At 41.0% G+C, this 18446-nt stretch overlaps 1 protein-coding gene across 2 annotated transcripts in view; it reads left to right on the plus strand.

Annotated features, from left to right (window-relative positions):
- Positions 1-17507, plus strand: part of LOC109415909 (uncharacterized) — a 35637-nt gene extending 18130 nt beyond the window's left edge. The window contains exons 3-4 of one of the 2 annotated variants that reach the window (XM_062859798.1): positions 16863-17055; positions 17121-17507. In XM_062859798.1, the coding sequence (XP_062715782.1) occupies positions 16863-17055; positions 17121-17215 (288 nt within the window). In that variant the 3' untranslated portion in view covers positions 17216-17507. The remainder of the gene's footprint in view (positions 1-16862; positions 17056-17120) is intronic. The other variant, XM_062859797.1, reaches the window with a different exon arrangement.
- The last annotated feature ends 939 nt before the right edge of the window (positions 17508-18446 follow it).

The raw sequence follows: 18446 nt of genomic DNA on the forward strand, positions 1-18446 counted from the left end.
AACATTTCATTAATCCAATCAACATCGCATTTACTAAAACCTCGTTTCATCATGGCCGTTGCTATTGAATTATGAGATGATTTATCATATAGCCGAGGCGGTAAACGCACGGGTATTCAGCATGACCATGCTGAGGGTGACGGGTTCGATTCCCGGTCGGTCCAGGATCTTTTCGTAAAGGAAATTTCCTTGACTTCCTTGGGCATAGAGTATCTTCGTGCCTGCCACACGATATACGCATGCAAAATGGTCATTGGCAGAGGAAGCTCTCAGTTAATAACTGTGGAAGTGCTCATAGAACACTAAGCTGAGAAGCAGGCTTTGTCCCAATGAGGACGTTACGCCAAGAAGAGAGAGAGAGAGAGAGATGATTTATCATAAGCTCCCTCAATTTCAAGAACAGCAGAAAGAGCGATTTCTTTGGCATTGAAAAATTTTCATGTTTTCTAACAAGCTTATGCAGTGCTGTTACTGATGATTTACCCTCTTGGTAAGCAAACTGATGCTTGCTGAGAGGATTCTCAATAAGATATGATGCTTTTATGTGCTCATCGATTACAATGCTCGAAAAAATTTTACAAAATTTGGTGTTATTGGATGAGAAAAAAAAATAACAGGTTTTTTTTTGATGATGATTAACCTGGGCTTGTTAGGGGAATATCTGTAAATAAAAGAAAATCGGGTTAAGTACGGTTCCTTTGAATTCCACTATGAATTTGCATCCTTTGACAGATACGTATTTCGACCTCAACTGTAAGGTCGTCTTCAGTGTCTTGTACTTGACTCGACTTTTTTTTTCCTTCTAAACCATAGGGGGAAAAATCTGCTCAACAGACACCCTAACAGGAAGGTTAGGGCAGTGTGGGGTTAAGGCCGTCTTCTACAACACTAGTAAAAACCAGGACCAATCTCTCCTCGACCCACTAAAACACATTCCTATGGTCACCAAACCCTACGTCTCTCCGGAACCACCAAGAAGGTATTGCTTCAGAGAGGGGTTAGTGCACATCGCACCCTCAAGGTTAGCTGCGTAGCCAGCAGCAACGAACATCGATGACTCACTCTGGAGAGTCCATCACGGTAACATGCTGGCGCTTAGCCAGTTTCCCGAGTGGTCCTCGCCACTCCCTTTGTCCTCGGAAGGCGGGCAGGGTCAACCCCGCCCGCGCCCTACTGCTTGGCAGACATCAAGAACTGATACCCACGTGCAACCCGATCTGACCTGCCCGCAAAGGGCCTTTCAGGCCCTATCAGATGCATACGAAGGTTGCAGACGGCAGGGTCTCACCTACCACGACCCTTGCCGGGGATCCCTTTCCAACCGCGGGCTCGGATCCAACCCAGTAGACCGACGCCACGACAGCACCGCTACCGGGACTTCCTTTCCGCGGCCACTTAATCGTTGTAAGAGTCGATCTCGACCGCAAGGCACCGGTATGATCTACGAAGCCGACTTTGAACCCCTGGACCACCTCTTGTACTGCATCTGGACTAGCCACTCTCCGAGTCCACGCGCCACCTCCTCTGTAGCTCCCAGACGATATGGGTGATAGCCGTTGAAACGGCGTTCCAGCCAAACTCATCCCTATACATCCTCTGGACCAAGTTGTCCGGGTTTGTGTCCTCCCCGCATGTGGCAAGCATGCGGTAACGCATTGTGCGAAAACGCGGGCACACGATCAAAACGTGTTTCGCCGTTTCCTCTAAACCATTGCACACTGGGTATTCGGGAGAATCCGCATGCCCGAAACGGTGTAGATACTGTCGGAAGCAACCATGACCTGTAAGGACCTGTGTCAGGTGGAATGTAACTTCCCCATGGCGTCTATTAATTCAACTATCTACCCTCGGTATCAACCTATGGGTCCACCTTCCTTTGGTGGAACTGTCCCACGCGCGCTGCCATTTGACCATGGAGGCCATCCTGGCAGTCCTGCGTATGCCTTTTGTGCCGCGCATTTCGAAGCACTCCATGTCCCCACTGATAAGAATGCTGATAGGCACTATACCAGTAATGACGCAGAGAGCGTCGTGTGACACGGTACGGTACGCGCTCTCAACCCTCAGGCACATAAGCCTGTAAGTACTTTCCAGCTTCCGTCGGTAGGATTTAGTACTTAACGCGGTGCCCCACGCCGGGCCGCCATACCTAAGTATGGACGTAGCAACACTAACCAGAAGCTTGCGCTTACTGGTGTACACCGTAGAGCTATTGGACATCATCCGGGACAGTGCCGCAATAGCTGTGGAGGCTCTTTTACATACATAATCGACGTGGCTACCGAAGGTAAGCTAATCGTCGTGATGATCGACGAGTGTTTGACGGAGCGCTTGGACAGGATAGTACAATCTCCTACACTGATTTCTGTCGGCTGTCTTGTGGTGAGCCAGCTCCACTTTCCTGGACCGCATCCATGCCTCCACAACCTTGATCGAGTGGTCGGTAGTCAACTTCACCTCCTCGATCGTTTCACCGTAGACTTCGAGCGTAATGTCGTCCGACAATCACCACTCCCACTGGGTACTCTAACCTCAACACCTCGTCGTACATGACATTCCATAACACCGGAACCAGGATGGAACCTTGCGGGACTCCTGAGGTTATGTGAAAGCACTTCCGACCCACCTCCGTGTCGTAGACTAGTACACGATTCTGAAAGTAACTTCCGAGAATCTTGTACAGGTACTCCGGTATCCCCAGACGCAAGAGCGCATCGGCAATAGCAGAACAGCTGGCGCTATTAAACGCATTCCTTACATCCAGAGTCACTATCGCGCAGAAACGAATTCCCCTCCAAGGCTGGAGTGCTTTCTCGGCGGTTTTAGTAACCGACAAGATAGCGTCTTCGGTGGACCTCCCCTTCCGGAGGCCGTACTGGTTGCTCGAAAGACCATTTTCGCCCTCGGTGAACCTCAACATTCTATTGAGGATGATTTTTACGAGCACCTTCCCCGCCGTGTCAATCAAGCATATTGGTCTATATGCCGACCAGTCTCCGGGTGGTTTCCCCGCCTTTGGCAATAGTACCAGTCTCTGCCTCTTCCAAGCTTCTGGGAAAACTCCCGCGTTCAGGCATTTCTGCATAGCAGACATGAACATCTCGGGAGCCTCTGCAATAGCTACTTTTAAGGCCAGGTTCGGAACTCCGTCCGGACCTGGGGCCTTACCTACGCTAAGGGACTTAGCTATCCCAGCAAGTTCCACATCGGTGACCCTCTCCTCATCGCCATCCCCAGTCCCCGTCTGTCCTACGAAAGGAGGCCAAGGACTAGGATCATGACGCGGAAAAAGTCCTCCAATGATCCCCTCCAACATCTCTGGAGATTACTCTGTAGGAGCCATCACACCCCTCGTCTTGGCCATTACGATTCTTAAGGCGTCACCCCACGGGTTCGTATTGGCACTCTGTCAGAGACCCTCAAAGCAGGCCTTTTTGCTTGCTCTTATCTCGGTCTTAAGCGCGGCTTTTGTAGCGGCGAACACCACCCGCCGTTCGTTTCACTCTTCCTCTGATCGTGGTCGCTGCATCCGCCGCTTAGCCCGTAGGCAGGCGCAGCACAGGTCCGCAATCGCGTCGGTCCACCTGTAAGCCGGAGGCCTCCCATTTCTAGGGTGGACTCGCCTAGGCATGGTCGCATCACACGCACGTTAGAGCAACGCTACCAGCTCGTCGCCGTCTAAACCGATTAAGTTTCGCTCACGGCGGAGTGCCTCCCTAAATACCCGTTCGTCGAAATATGATGTCTTCCCCCTGCGAGGGCTTGCCGCCTCTTCTTCTATCCGCTGTCTGCTGTTGTTGTAGTCGATACTGTAGCGAACCGCCAGGTGGTCGCTGTGAGTGTAGCCATCATCTACTCTCCAGTTCGAACTACTTGTTAAGCCAGAGTTACAAAAGCCCACGTCAATAATTAACTCCGCTCCGTTTCGACTATAGGTACTCTTGGTACCGACATTAGCCATGTCAACATCTAAGATGGCCAGTGTTTCTAGCAGAATCTGACCCTGCTGGTTCGTGAAACGGCTTCCCCATTCCATGGCCCAGGCATTAAAGTCACCCGCTATTACCACCGGCCTTCGCCCTGTTAGCACGGTCGTTAAGCGGTTCAGCATTTGCGTGAATAGCTTGATCGGCCACCGCGGAGGCGCATAACAGCTACAGAAGAAGACCCCGTTTACTTTTACGACCACGAAGCCCTCATAGGTAGTAGACACCAACTCCTGGACGGGGTATCACTAAATTTTGTTATGGGATGAGATAAAAAAATAACAGGGGTTTGGAACCCTAGAAGTGTCATAGTGAAAGAATTTTTGAAAATTATTGGACCGGGCCTTCACAGTTCAAAACCGAAGTTTGTATGGAGAATTTGGAGTGTTCAATTGATATGTGCATTAGAAGACGCTGTGCATATATTTAGGCGTTAGACAATAACGAAACTAATGCCGCTTTCGTTTTTGCGGTGGTGCTACACCGGTGTAGCACTTTTGCACCGAAAATTTTCTTTTTTGATTTTCGTGCTACACTGTGCAGCACTTTTTCTGCACCGCGCATGATAGCGTAGCACTCAAAAAATCTGGAGTGTAGCTGGTGCACACCGTGTCCACCAATCAGCGTTTGCAAAGTTGTCAATATTATGGTGTTTGTACACGCACACCAATGCAACTGCACCGAAAATGTTCGTTTATTCAGTGGAAAGTGTAGCACGAAGCGGTGTAGCACCGCCGCAAAAACGAAAACAACATAATCCAAATACCGAAAACGTGTAAAAATATGCACGGCACGTTCTAATGCACATATCAATTGAACACCCCAAGTTCTCCATACAAACTTTGGTTTTAAACTGTGAAGGCCCGGTCCAATATTTTTCAAAAATTCTTTCACTATGACACTTCTAGGGTCTCAAACCCCTGTTATTTTTTTCTTATCCCATAACACCAAATTTTGTAAAATTTTGTCGAGCAGTATAATCACCGTAGAAATAAACCAAAAAAAGTTCCTAAAAGCTTGAATACTTAAGATTTTTATATATCTTCTTCTTCTGTTCGCCTCTACATTCCCACTGGAACTTGGCCTGCCTCTCATCAACTTAATATTCTTTGAGCACTACCACAGTTATTATTTGAAGCGCTTCGACGTCTTAGGAGTAGGAGTCAAGGAAAGACAACATAATCGGCCTACGGAGGGCAAACGAAACTCTCGCAGCTTTGGGAGTGAGTGAAAAAAAAATCACTCTCCTCTTTGTGCGGGAAACCAGATATTCGCTGAAAAATGGCAGGAGGGAGAATATTATTTTCGTGAGAATGAGGAAAAGTTCCAAACGCTGATGTTTTGTGACGCTTTGAGGTCCATTCTCAAATAATCATGCTGGGCATGAATAATAGATACAATTTGAGGTTAGAAATCACTGTTTAACTCAATATTATATCCCAGAGTTCGATTTCATGGATTATACTTCTATGAAAGTGCTCCTTTTCAATTTATTGAACGATTTATTAATAGTAGGATATCAATTTCTCAAACCATTGCCTACCTTCAGGCGTTATTAGTGGTTTAGAAGATTTTAAACCTAAAATAACGCATCTAGGTATTTTGAAAACTATTACAGTTTTTGTTAAAATCGAGGAAATATCGCCAGACCCACAGAATACGCCTCCAAGTATGCAATCGCACAGCATCCCCATGTAGTTCGTCAGATGACCAAAATATATTAACAGTAGAAACCATGCAATGTATTTTGGACACCTTCTATTTTAAGCGTTCTAGATGAATGTAAAGAGTTGGCTGCCTAATGTGTGTGTGTGTATGATCCAACTAACCCCCACTGTCCGGCAGTGGTATTATGGAAGAAAGTTTTCTGCAATATCATTTTGATGTTATTGCAAAAAGCTTTAGTCCGGGAGTTAGAAGGTGATAGCTCTATTGCAGATTCAGAGACCCATTTCAGAATGGCTGGAGAGACACGTCCATTCAGAAGTCACTTTCACTTCCAATAAGCCCCGCATGTGTACATTACCGTTATCATTTGGATAATGATAATGCAAACACACTTCCTAATTCAAAGAAATTCTTTGAAACTGGCGCGTATGTAGTTCATTTTGTTGTAGTAAAAGTAATCAGAACATTCTCACCGGAATCCATGCAATCCAAGGTAGCGCTGCCATCACCATGGCAACGTCTTCATTGTGCAGTCAGGCCTCCTCCTCGTCTCGCCACCGTTGCGCTTGCAGTCAGTCATCATTTGAACACATGTCACTTTAGCTCAAAACAGGAAACAAAACTGCAGTCATAGTGGCTTTACAAAAACTTTACAATGGAAAGCTACTAGAAGGCGTAGCGCCATTGCACCGTAGCGCCGTCAAAACGCGAAATAAACAGCACATTCCTACACAGGGTGTCTACTACCTGGAAAAACCTGGAAAACCTGGAATTATCAGGGAATTTTACTTGACCTGGAAAAATCCTGGAATTCTCAGGCAATTCTGATGACAATCAGGGAATTTTTGTGTTTATCATTTTAATACAAATTTTCAGTTAGAAATGCCTTAAAGCGAATAAAAATTTCGGCTGCGCCGCTACTACCTATCCGCTTGTTAAATTTTATTTATCAGATATTCATTACCCTTGACGTTTAAACTAACTTGTACTTTTTCCACAGCAACCTCCCATTTTATGTTTTAATGTTTTAATAATAATTATTCTCAAATCTTCCAACCTATTGCAGCGTAAAATATTGACATAGTGACTTTGCAGAATTTATTGTGCCTAACAAATTCGCAATCACCTGTAGATGTTGGAAAATATCTAAGGGAACTTAAAGATACATTTTGAGCGCAGTTCCTGAAACTTCTGCAGAATATTATTGATCAGTTGGAACTCTTGGCGGATTCGATGTTAGTATTTCTAGCGAAATTAACTAGATGGCTTCTGGAAGAATTTTTAAACATTTTTCTGACCATTTCTGAAACGTTTTTAGAACAATTCATAAATAATTTCAAACAATGTTTGAAATAATATTCTTCTCTTTCTTTCCCATAGTTGCTAATGAGCTCCGCATATTTTAACAAACTCGAGAGAAACTATTTTCGATGGATGTAACGCAATAGTTTTGGAACATGGTTGCCAACTTATTAGTATATTCTAGTTGGCAATTTCTTGTTTCAAGATCGGAACTATTGACAATCAAAACTATTGAATTACATCATTTTTTTTCTATTTATATTATAAATAGTCCATCTGTAGCAATATTTGTTCATATACTTTTGATAAAAATGATGTTTTGACGTGAAATATTCGTTCAAATTTGTTGTGGAGAAAATAAATAAAATATACTGATGAAATTCAGAATTTCTCTAGTTGAATTTATGGGGTCATATAAAAAAAAAATCAAGTGTAACTGGCAGTACTATTTGAAGTCAATTCTTTTGAAACTCTGTAAGGATTTCCTGACTGAAGTCATATAAACATATCTAACATTGTTGCTAGCAATTTCTACAAAAGAAGGAATCGCTTCAACGAAGAATCTAGCAAAATTCTTGAAAAATACATACTTGAGCGAATCTTTTGCGAAAGCAACGAAGGTCTTCATGCGCAAAAACTGAAGCTCTGCGTCAACGGTTTCTTGGAGGATTTGTTTAAAAGCGTTAGCTGCATTTTTTTAAATTTCTGACAATATTTAAGAAAGTTTGCTTAGGAACTACTCGGAAGATTTTCTGCTGGAACAGCGATTAACTTTTATAAAAATATAGTGTAATTTCTTGTTGTTTCCCTTGCAAAATTCCTTCAGAAATTCATAAACAAAATTTTCATTTAATTATGCAGAAAATTCTCCTAAATTATCGCTAGGATTGTATTAAGAATTCCATCAGAAAATCGTCTCGTGCTTCCGTCCTAAATGCTGGTGGAATGTTCTCCTTAAATGTCATTATAGCTGGAACTGGAAATTTGCCAAAAATTTGCGTTTCCACGAATTTCTAGAAATCTGAAAACATGTTTAGTCGATTTGTTAAAGTTTCTTGAACCTGGAATTATTTTCAAAAACCTGGAAAAATCCTGGAAATATCAGGGAATTTCATTTTCATAATTGAGTAGACACCCTGCTACACTTTCGAAACGAATTTTAGCACCGTTTCCTAACCCGAACTACTTTAGCAGCGGCATCGTGAGCGGCATTCAAACACACACAATCTTTGAAAACCTCCGCTATCGCACGATTCATTTGGTAATTTTTTTTCGAATTCCATCAATGCATTCCTCACTATAAAAATTCTAACAAAACAAGCATTCTTTCACACGCGGAAGCTATCCGGATGGCGTAGCACCGGCCAAACCGTCAGCAGAATCACAAAAAAAATTGGCGAACGCGAAAGAAACGCGACGAGCAAAACAAAACACGTCTGCACGCGGCTACGCCTACTGCGATCCTCCAAGAGTTGGCTGCCTAATGCTTCTTTATTGAACATTTTTCATTACAAAAAGGCTTTTAAATTTCTTACAATTATTAATTCAACCATTTTGAGGTAAATATTGTACGGGACTATATAGTGTATGTCGTCTTGCATACCTGTGCATTTGAGGGGTTTTAGTGAAATAAATTACATTTTCGATAATTTTGAAGTAAATTCTTAATTGTTGAGCGTATTTTCAACGTAAGTCATCAGAATAGGGTCTATTTGATCCAATAATCGATATTGAGAAGCATCTACTTTTATTAGCTCTCCGGAACAAGGCATACATCCATGCATGTCCAAATTATATTTTTTACCCTATGTACTAGAATGGGTCAACGTTGTATGGAGAAAAGTTAAATTTGATCGCATCAACCCGGAACAAAGCTTTTTGCAACTTCTCATCGTGATAGGCCATTTTACCTCACGCAAATCTGACAGGAAAAGGCCTACTTTCCCACACCAAATTCACAGTGCTGTAATGGTTCATTACAACACTGATTTGCGTTGCGTAATGATCCATTACAGCACTGTTTTCAGTTTTGATCAACTTATTGATGCTTTCTGGACGCAGGTTTGAAAAATTGTGACAACTGCACAGTAACACCCGCTATGATCAGACTTACTTAATCATGACTATGAACATCAGTGTGCCGTCTTATGAAAAAGTTTTGTTCAAAACTATCCTCAAGTGGTAATTTATGAAGTTGCAAAAAACGTTGTACGCAACTCGGTGCAGACCTCGATTTTTACAGCACTCATCGTAATTATCCAACTCGGCAAGCCTCGTTGGATAAATGTACGGCTCGTGCTGTAAAAATCATCATTCTGCACCTTGTTGCGTAAACTTCTATTTTCAATCTATATTGGCGTTCAAAACAACTGTGTAAAATTTGGAAGCGATTGGTTGCGTCCCCGTATTCCGCATTGCGATTGCAATTTGGGGCTGTCCATAAACCACGTGGTCATGGGGGGGGGTTCGGCCAATAATCATTTTGTATGGACAAATTAAAATTTTTGTATGGACAAATGACCACGCGGGGGGGGGGGGGGGGGTTGAATAGTCCCAAAAAAATGACCACGTGGTTTATGGACAGCCCCTTTGTATGAAAGTTAGTATGGGAAAACGTACTTTTTTGCATTTTACTCATAAATTGAATTATTTTGTCTAATTTCATGTAACTAATTACGTTCAGATATAGCCTAGGATATGCCGAAAAACTTTGCTGAAGACCGCAACGTGATCCGACGCTTGTGAAATAAGTTATTCGCTTGGTAACTCAGGCCAAAAATTGAGATTTTATTATTGATGTTATTCCTTCACATGTTAAATGTTAAGCACCACCGTGCAATCTGTACGTTATAACTTTTTTCCCAAGTGTCGGATCACTTTGCGGTCTTCGGCAAAGGTTTTTGGCATATCCTAGCTAGGCTATACTTCAACGTCACACGGTGTCAAAATTTCGATTATTATCGAACATTCATGTACCTCGGATTTTTCTTCGAAAATGATTAGTTTTTGGGCTATATAGTCATAATCGAACAACTAGAAAATATTTCATCGGCAAACAATTTTCCATACATTTTGTATGGGACGTTTTTTGGACTAAAATAGTAGTTATTGATTTTTAGTATGGAAAATAGCCAAAAACTCACCTAACTCAAATTTTCCCCGATAAAATATTTTCAAATTTTGCATTTATACATTATAGCCGAAATTCCAACATTCTATGAAGAAAAATCCGAGGTACATGAAAGTTCGATAATAATCAAAATTTTGACACCGTGCGTCATTAGTTAGATCGGTTTTAGACAAAAAATTTCGATTTATTTCAGAAATTCTTCCAGAAATTTTTCATGGAATTCCTCCAGGCGCTTATATTGGCCTTCATCCGGGAATTGTGGCTAGGATTTCTCAAGCAACTCCTGCTGCGATTCTTTCAGCGATTTCTCTTCTTCTCTAAAAATTCTCACTGTGATACCTTCTGGAATTCTACTAGGAAAGTTCTTCCGGAAGATCTCCCTGGGATTTTTTTAATATAAAATCCCTTCATTGATTCTTCCATACATTTCTTCAAGGACATATCCAGGAATTTCTACAGAGGTTCTACCAGAAATTCCACAGGGGATTTCCCCAAGAACTTCTATTGAACTTCTTTCAAGAATTTAAGCTGGAATTCTTCAAGAAATTCACATTCGGACTCCTTCAGAAATACTTCCAAGGATTTCTCCTGGCATACTTACTTGCTGCAATACTTCCGGGAAATGTCCTGAGATTCCTCCAGAAATTCCTCCTGCGATTACATCAGGGATTCCTCCAGTATACTTCTACCGATTCTTTCAAGGAGAACTGTAGGTATTCCTCCAGAAATTTGAAAATATCCTGATTTTGCTTTGGCTGACCAAGCCATGTGGGAAATTACACTGTTGAAAATGCTTTGACATCCATGTGCACAACAGAACATGTGCTCGATGAACAAATTGAGATTTGAATTATGAAAAGAAATCCATATACTCCGGTGAGACTCGAACTCACGACTCGCAATTCGCTAGATGGGCGCTTCTATTCCTTCAAGCTACGGAGTCACTCGACTATCTCCGTCGCCAGTAGGCCTAGAACTGAACTCGATTCCACACCTGCTTTGACACACATGTGCACAACAGTGTATGTGTTAGATGGTCATCTAATCCCATCCGAAGGAGGTTTGGATTGTAAAAAGAAGATAACCATGTGCGACTGTGGAATCGAGTTCAGTTCTAGGCCTGCTGGCGACGGAGATAGTCGAGTGACTCCGTAGCTTGAAGGAATAGAGGCGCCCGTCTAGCGAATTGGAAGTCGTGAGTTCGAGTCTCACCGGAGTATATGGATTTCTTTTCATAATTCAATTCTCAATTTGTTCATCGAGCACATGTTGTGTTGTGCACATGGATGTAAAAGCATTTTTAACAGTCCAGCAATTTGTTAGAGGAACTTCTCTTAAGATACCCCAGGCATTGATTATTCTAGGATTTCTCTAGAAATTACTTCTATAATAGCTCCCAGAGTTCTAGGAATTCCAGCTGTGACTGCTCAAGCAATTCATGCGGTTCTTCCAGCTATTCTTCCTCCAAAAATTCTAACTGTGGTACTTCAGAAATTATACTACGGATTCTTCTAGAGCTTTTTCCTGTTTTTTTGCTGAGATCTTTCCAGGCAATCTTCCTGGATTTTTTTGCAGAAAATCCTTAGATTGCTCCACCAGGGATTTCTCCAAGGACTCACCCAGGAATTCATCCAGAATTCCTCAAACAACTCCTCCTGTTATTCTTCCAGCAATTTCTTCAGAAATCCTTACTATGATACGTCCAGAATTTTTTCCTAGTGATTCCTATACGAATTTATCCTGACATTATGGCTGTAATTCTTCCTGGGTTTTTTTTTCAGAAAATCTTCCTGTGATTTCTTCAGGGCCTTCTCTATAGATTCTTCCAGTATACCTCTACCGGTTCTTGCAGGGTTTTCTCTAGGTATTCCAAGGATTTTTTCTTTGGATTCCCCCGGCATTACTGATGGGGTTTGTTTAGAAATTCCTGTACAGTTTTCTCCAGCAATTCCTTCTAGGATTTCAGCTGAGGTTTCTTCAGTGATACATCCCAGAATCTTTCTAAGAATACCTCCTGAGATTTTTCCTGCGATTTCTTCAGAAACTCTGCGGTGATTCCTCTAGGAATTTCTATCCAAGATATTTTGTCCACGGATTCTCTCATAAATTCCCCATGGGATTCCTACAGGAACTCCTCTTGGCCTTCATCCAAGAATTTCAACTGGATTTCCTAAGCTATTCCTGCTGTGGTTCTTCCAGCAATTCCTCCTAGAACTCCTCCAGTCATTCTTACTGTAATACCTCCCAGAATTCTTCTAGGAATTCTTCTAAGAATGTCTCCAAGGATTCCTTCATAAACTTGCTGGGATCTCCTAGGAGTCTTGCAGAAGTACCTCCGGTGTGTCCTCCTAGAAATCCTAAAAAATATCTGGGATTTCTCCAAATATTTCTTGTTGGACTTTTCCAGGAACTCCTCTTGACTTTCATCCAGGAATTACTCCTGGGATTCCATAAGCGATTCCTGCTGCTTCTAATGTTTCAGGAATGCCTCCTAGGTCTCCTCAAGAAATTTTTACTGTGATACCTGCAGGAATCCCTCTAGAGATTTCTCCTGGAATTTGCGGGATTCTTCTAGGCAGTTTTCCTAGGATACTTCCATAAATGTCTTTGATTCTTCCAGGGATTTTTCTAAAGACTCATCCAGGAATTCATGGATTACTCTGGAAATTAATCATGGTATTAAACCTGGAACTCCTCTTGGCCTTCTTCAAGGAATTTTAGCTGAAGGAATTCCAATAGAAATTTCTAGAGAAATCCCTAAACGAATTTCGAGAATAGTTGGAATTTCCGGAAAAACTCTAGGAGGTATTACTAGAGAAATCTCTAGTGAAATCTCATAGGAATGTACGGGAAAAACTTGTAATTAATTGGAAGGCACAGCATGTTGCTAATTGACTAAATGAGAGATGAATTTGTGGAATGAAATCGCGTTCTGGTGGGATTCGAGAACACATGGCTCTGTATTTGCTAAACCGCATTATGGCCATTTCTTTGAAGGTTCCTTAGGCTTGGTCATTTTTTTTAATTTCTACGGTAGTTTCATTGGAACCCAACAAACATTTTAGCATTTTATGAGAGGAACAAACCACTCTTAAGCAAACTATAGTTCAAGAAACAGATATTCAGCTAGTTACGTTTCTTGGGAATGCAATCAACAATTTCTTTTATTTTTTTTCATATTTCAATGGCTATTCCTCCGTAGTTATTTTAACGATTTCTTTTTCAGTTATTTTGAAAATTTCTCAGGCAGTTTTATTGTGATTACTTTTGTAATTATTTATGATTTTATTGTATTTAAATTTATTGCTTCCGAAAATTGCTGAACTGGAAATTCAGAAATCCTCAAATGGACATGCTTAAAGAAAATCCTATGAAATTCATGAAAAATTTCCTGAAAAATTCCCAAAAAAATTGCCGGAAAAAATTCCATCAAAATTACCTTAGAGCTTTCGAAGTATTTCAGTAGTTCAAGAGAGTTCATATCAGAACTACCAGAGGAATTCCTGATGAAAATAGTAAGGCTTTTTAAATAAATTGGCGGAATCCAATCCCACAGTTAATTGCCAAAATATATTCTATAAAAATTTCCACATACATTGACAAAAAATTTCGAAGAAATTCTCAAAGAATTATCCGAAATCATCAAAGGACTTTCTGAAGAAAATTTAGAAAGAATTCCGAAAGTAATTGCAGTAACATATTTTTAAAGAACCACCAGAGTTTTTTTTCCAAAGAAATTCCCGAAGGAAAACTCTAAAAATATTGCTGAATTATTTTTCAAAGGAATTACCGAAGAAGTTCTTAAAGTAATTATAGAAGTTTCCAATTCCTAAATAAATGTTCCATGCAAGTAACACCGGAAATGCCAAAGGTGTTCCGAAATCATCTGCTGCTGGAATTCCTTACATAATTACTGAAGAAATCTAGAAGGTGAATACATACCTTACAGCATAGATAATGGAAGTTCAAAAAATCGATGAAAATCGAGAAAAAAAAAGTAGAATGATTTGCCGAAGACATTTCCAAAAAAATTGAAATCAAGTTCCCAGAGTCAATATCGAATGAATTACCAAAAGCTTCACTAAAAGAATTCCCGAAGGAATTGCCAAAAGAGTAATTGAAGAATTTCAAAAAGCAAATATCAATAGAATTGCTGACATTAACAAAACATCGCGAAGGAACTCCCGAGACATTTCAAAAGATTTGCTAATGGAATAAAAAAAGCCAAATAAACTCCTAGTAGAATTTCCGAAGAAATTTCCAAAGTAATTTCCGATGAAATTTTCAAAAGATGCGTAAAAAGTGTTTAGTATCAAATTCCAGACGTATAACCAAATAAATTCTTAAAGAAATTGTCGAAGAAGTTTGCCAAATTTAAAGGAATTACTGAGAGATTTTTAAAAGAAGTCCTAATTAAAATAAATTGCACAACAATTTCCAAATAAATTGCCCGGGAATATTCCCTGAGGAATTACCAAAACAATGTTTTGCCGAAAACACAAATGTATTCTTGATCAATGTATTCAATCCACAAAACAAAGGGGTTGTGATGATTGTAAAGTTCAAACTGAAAATACAAATTCCATGTAGGGTAAGTGTTCCAATTATGGTTATAGTACCAATCATTCGCCATAGTTGATTTTCACCCTTTAACGGTGTAAACCAACAAGGAAAAATTTGTGACAACAGATCACGTTCACAAAAGATGGTTGCACTCATTTAAACTTAACATTTTGCTCAAATTATGGTAGAAATAAATCATTTTCCTAAAAATTTCGGCTTCCTTGCACCCTTTTTCGCCATAGTGTACCAGTTATGGCTAATCCCATAAGGAATGCATGCAAATAGTGCGAAAAGGACATACATACATTTATTTGTTCCACATCATAAAGACAAGACATAATCATCAATAGTACGCCACAATACTCGGTTTGTGGCTGCCGCTCTCCATCCTCGGTCACGCCCAATGCTCGCCAAGTCACGCTCCACCTGGTCCGCCCATCGTGCTCTCTGCGCTCCACGCCTTCTTGTGCCAACCGGATCCGTAGCAAACACCAGCTTTGCAGGGTTGTTGTCCGGCATTCTTGCAACATGCCCTGCCCACCGTATCCTTCCGGCTTTGGCCACCTTCTGGATGCTGGGTTCGCCGTAAAGTGCAGCGAGCTCGTGGTTCATCCTTCTCCGCCACACACCGTTCTCCTGCACGCCGCCGAAGATCGTCCTTAGCACCCGTCGCTCGAAAACTCCGAGTGCTTGTAGGTCCTCCTCGAGCATCGTCCATGTCTCGTGCCCGTAGAGGATTACCGGTCTTATTAACGTTTTGTACATGGTGCATTTGGTGCGTGGGTGAATCTTTTTCGACCGCAGTTTCTTCTGGAGCCCGTAGTAGGCCCGACTTCCGCTGATGATGCGCCTCCGAATTTCACGGCTCACGTTGTTGTCAGCCGTCAGTAAGGATCCGAGGTAGACGAATTCCTCCACCACCTCGAAAGTATCCCCGTCTATCGTAACATTACTACCCAGACGGATCCGGTCGTGTTCGGTTCCGCCTACCAGCATGTACTTTGTTTTTGAGGCATTTACCACCAGTCCGACCTTTGCTGCTTCGCGTTTCAGGCGGGTGTACAGTTCTGCCACCGTTCCAAATGTTCTAGCGATAATGTCCATGTCGTCCGCAAAGCACACAAATTGACCGGATTTTGTGAAAATCGTTCCCCGGCTGTTGAGCCCGGCTCGTCGCATCACACCTTCCAGCGCGATGTTGAAGAGTAGACATGAGAGTCCGTCACCTTGTCGCAGTCCCCGGCGAGATACGAATGAACTGGATAGTTCACCCGAAACCCTTACGCAGTTTTGCACACCGTCCATCGTTGCTTTAATCAGTCTAGTCAGCTTCCCAGGAAAGCCGTTTTCGTCCATGATTCTGCGAAAAGGAACCGAAGTTAAAAAATGTAACCATAATTGGTACAGGGTTCCTATCATTGGCACACGCTGTAATAAATACTCAAAGTAGTTTGCCGTTTCTATATTTTTCATGTAAAGTGTGGAAACTTAGCTACCTTTTAACATATTGATGACATTCACTGGTCTTCTTGTTATTTTTGTACAAATAGTTTTCCTTAGTAGTGCCATATTTGGTACATCCACCTTATGGTTACGTATAATGTTATCAAGTTCTCAAACCTCACATGGCAGGGAGAGTGTTAAGTCAGTACAATGGTTCAGATTAAAAAAAAAACTTCATTAAAATATAGCGCGTTTAAATTTTCGTGCTAATTTGTCCCGCGACGCAGTATATCATTGTACTAAGAAGTTGAGGGTGGATCGGCATTTCTTTTACAAAAAAAAAAGCAAAACATCCTGGAAGCCTCTGAAACTGGCACCCCCCAGGCACCCCCTAGGAAAAAATCCTAGATACGCCAATGCATGTGTCACAAAATGTGACATGCTCAACTGGAAAACTGGAGACTTATATGCTCAGCTCATTATCGACAAATTGGTCAGTTGGACCCTCTTTGTATCTGGGCCCCTCAATTATGATTATTTATCCCAAAATCGATGGTAGATCTTCAATAGCATTGTAGCATTGAAAGCTTGAGAATCTCTAAACTCGTGGTGTGTGTTTTTTTTCCTATTCAAACCTATGTTGCATTGGTTGTATTGTCGCAATAAATGCAGGTTGCGACATTGTCATTTTTGTTGCGTGATGGTTGTAATTTGATTTAATGATTGTCATGATTGGTTTTCATGTTATTTAAAAAGTATCCTCTTTACAGCATCGAGTGGAATTTATTAAATTCTATCTACACCTCATCTTAATTTGCTACGTGCTGCAGATTGTTAATCTATTGTTCGGTTGCATCGGAGGTGGTATCGACATAAGAAACAGCGGCAAAACGGCTTATGACATCAGTACAGCGGCAATGGTTATGACAATGTCGTACTTTTCTTATATATCAATTGCAACTAGTAAGTTTTGTTTATTTATCAGTGATATCATTGCTATTTATTTTTTTTTTATCTTTTCTTTTCAGTTCAATATACTTTGATTGTTTGGATACTCAAAGGTGTAATTAGCACTAGTTCGAATGGCAGCATGCGTTTGGTGACGTCTGGGGATGCAGCTTAAATGGCCTAAGTTAAGAGTGGGGTATTAAACATACCTATATCGAAAATACAGTAGGGGCTAGTGTTCTCACAGCTAATAACAAGATGTTTTAACATTCAAAAATAAATCGAAAAGCAAAAATTAAAAACTTGCTCGACAAGGCATATTTCTACGAGCACCTTATCTTTTGAATCTTCTACCATATAAAAAACTCTAGATCATACCGAAGACTTCCATCGATTGGCCGGGAAAAAGCACTTTTCTCATCCTATCATTCTGCTTCAATTACTCATAATTGAAACGCACAGAACTGTGCATAATGTGTTCATTCCTCGCTTATTGCAACTGGCCATTGAATGTTTTGAGTGCAGCAAAGATGCACTGAGAAAAATCTATCAAAAGCTGCAACCCTTTTTCAATTTTCCGCTCAAATTTAAAACATCCAGGTAGCTACCTTCATCTCGCAAGATTTATTATGGTTTGAAACACATTCCTTCATATTTCTTGGAAAGAAATGCATACCAGTCCACCTCCGCAGTCAAACCGTTTTGGTACGATTCCTCCAATTAACCGGGCTAACTAGCAAACACTTTTAGCTTGGCTGTTCCTTATTATCGGAAGGATTTCAATTATACTGCTCAATTCAACTGACTCTGGGGTGTTAACAGTGCTTGCGAGACAACGACATGGAGACGCCGTTTACGAATGATTACAGCACCACCTGTTGTTAGAAAAAGTCAATAATTGAATTTTGATCAATTTTAGTTTACCGTGCAAGGTAACATTTCTCGAAAAAAGATGTTAGGGATGTCGAAGTTTTTTGTTCCCAAATAATCGATTAATAAATAATCGATTTACAATATAGGTACACAAACAAAATAAAATTTCATTAGATGACATCTACGAATATAAATAGTCTACTTAGCTGTAAAATACTCAATATCTGTAGAAGAATTTGAATGCTCCCTCATTGTAAAGTCACCGAAATTGTGTAACCGATGGTCACAAATATTCCACTTGTTGCCTCCAACACAAGTCACATTATAATAATGTTTTTTACCGTGTATACAAATTCAGACGAACACGCTCGTTGAAAACTACTCTCAAGTGAGTAGAATTCTACTCACTTCATTACTAAGTGCATCAGCTCAAATGAGAGTAAAACGGATTCACTCACTTTAGAGTAATTATTGATTTAGTAGAAAGAGAGTAATATTTACTCACTTTTATTTTTGCGAAAACTAGCGAAAGT

The sequence above is a fragment of the Aedes albopictus genome, chromosome 3, assembly GCF_035046485.1.
Source record: "Aedes albopictus strain Foshan chromosome 3, AalbF5, whole genome shotgun sequence".
In the NCBI taxonomy this organism is placed as follows: Eukaryota; Metazoa; Arthropoda; class Insecta; order Diptera; family Culicidae; genus Aedes; species Aedes albopictus.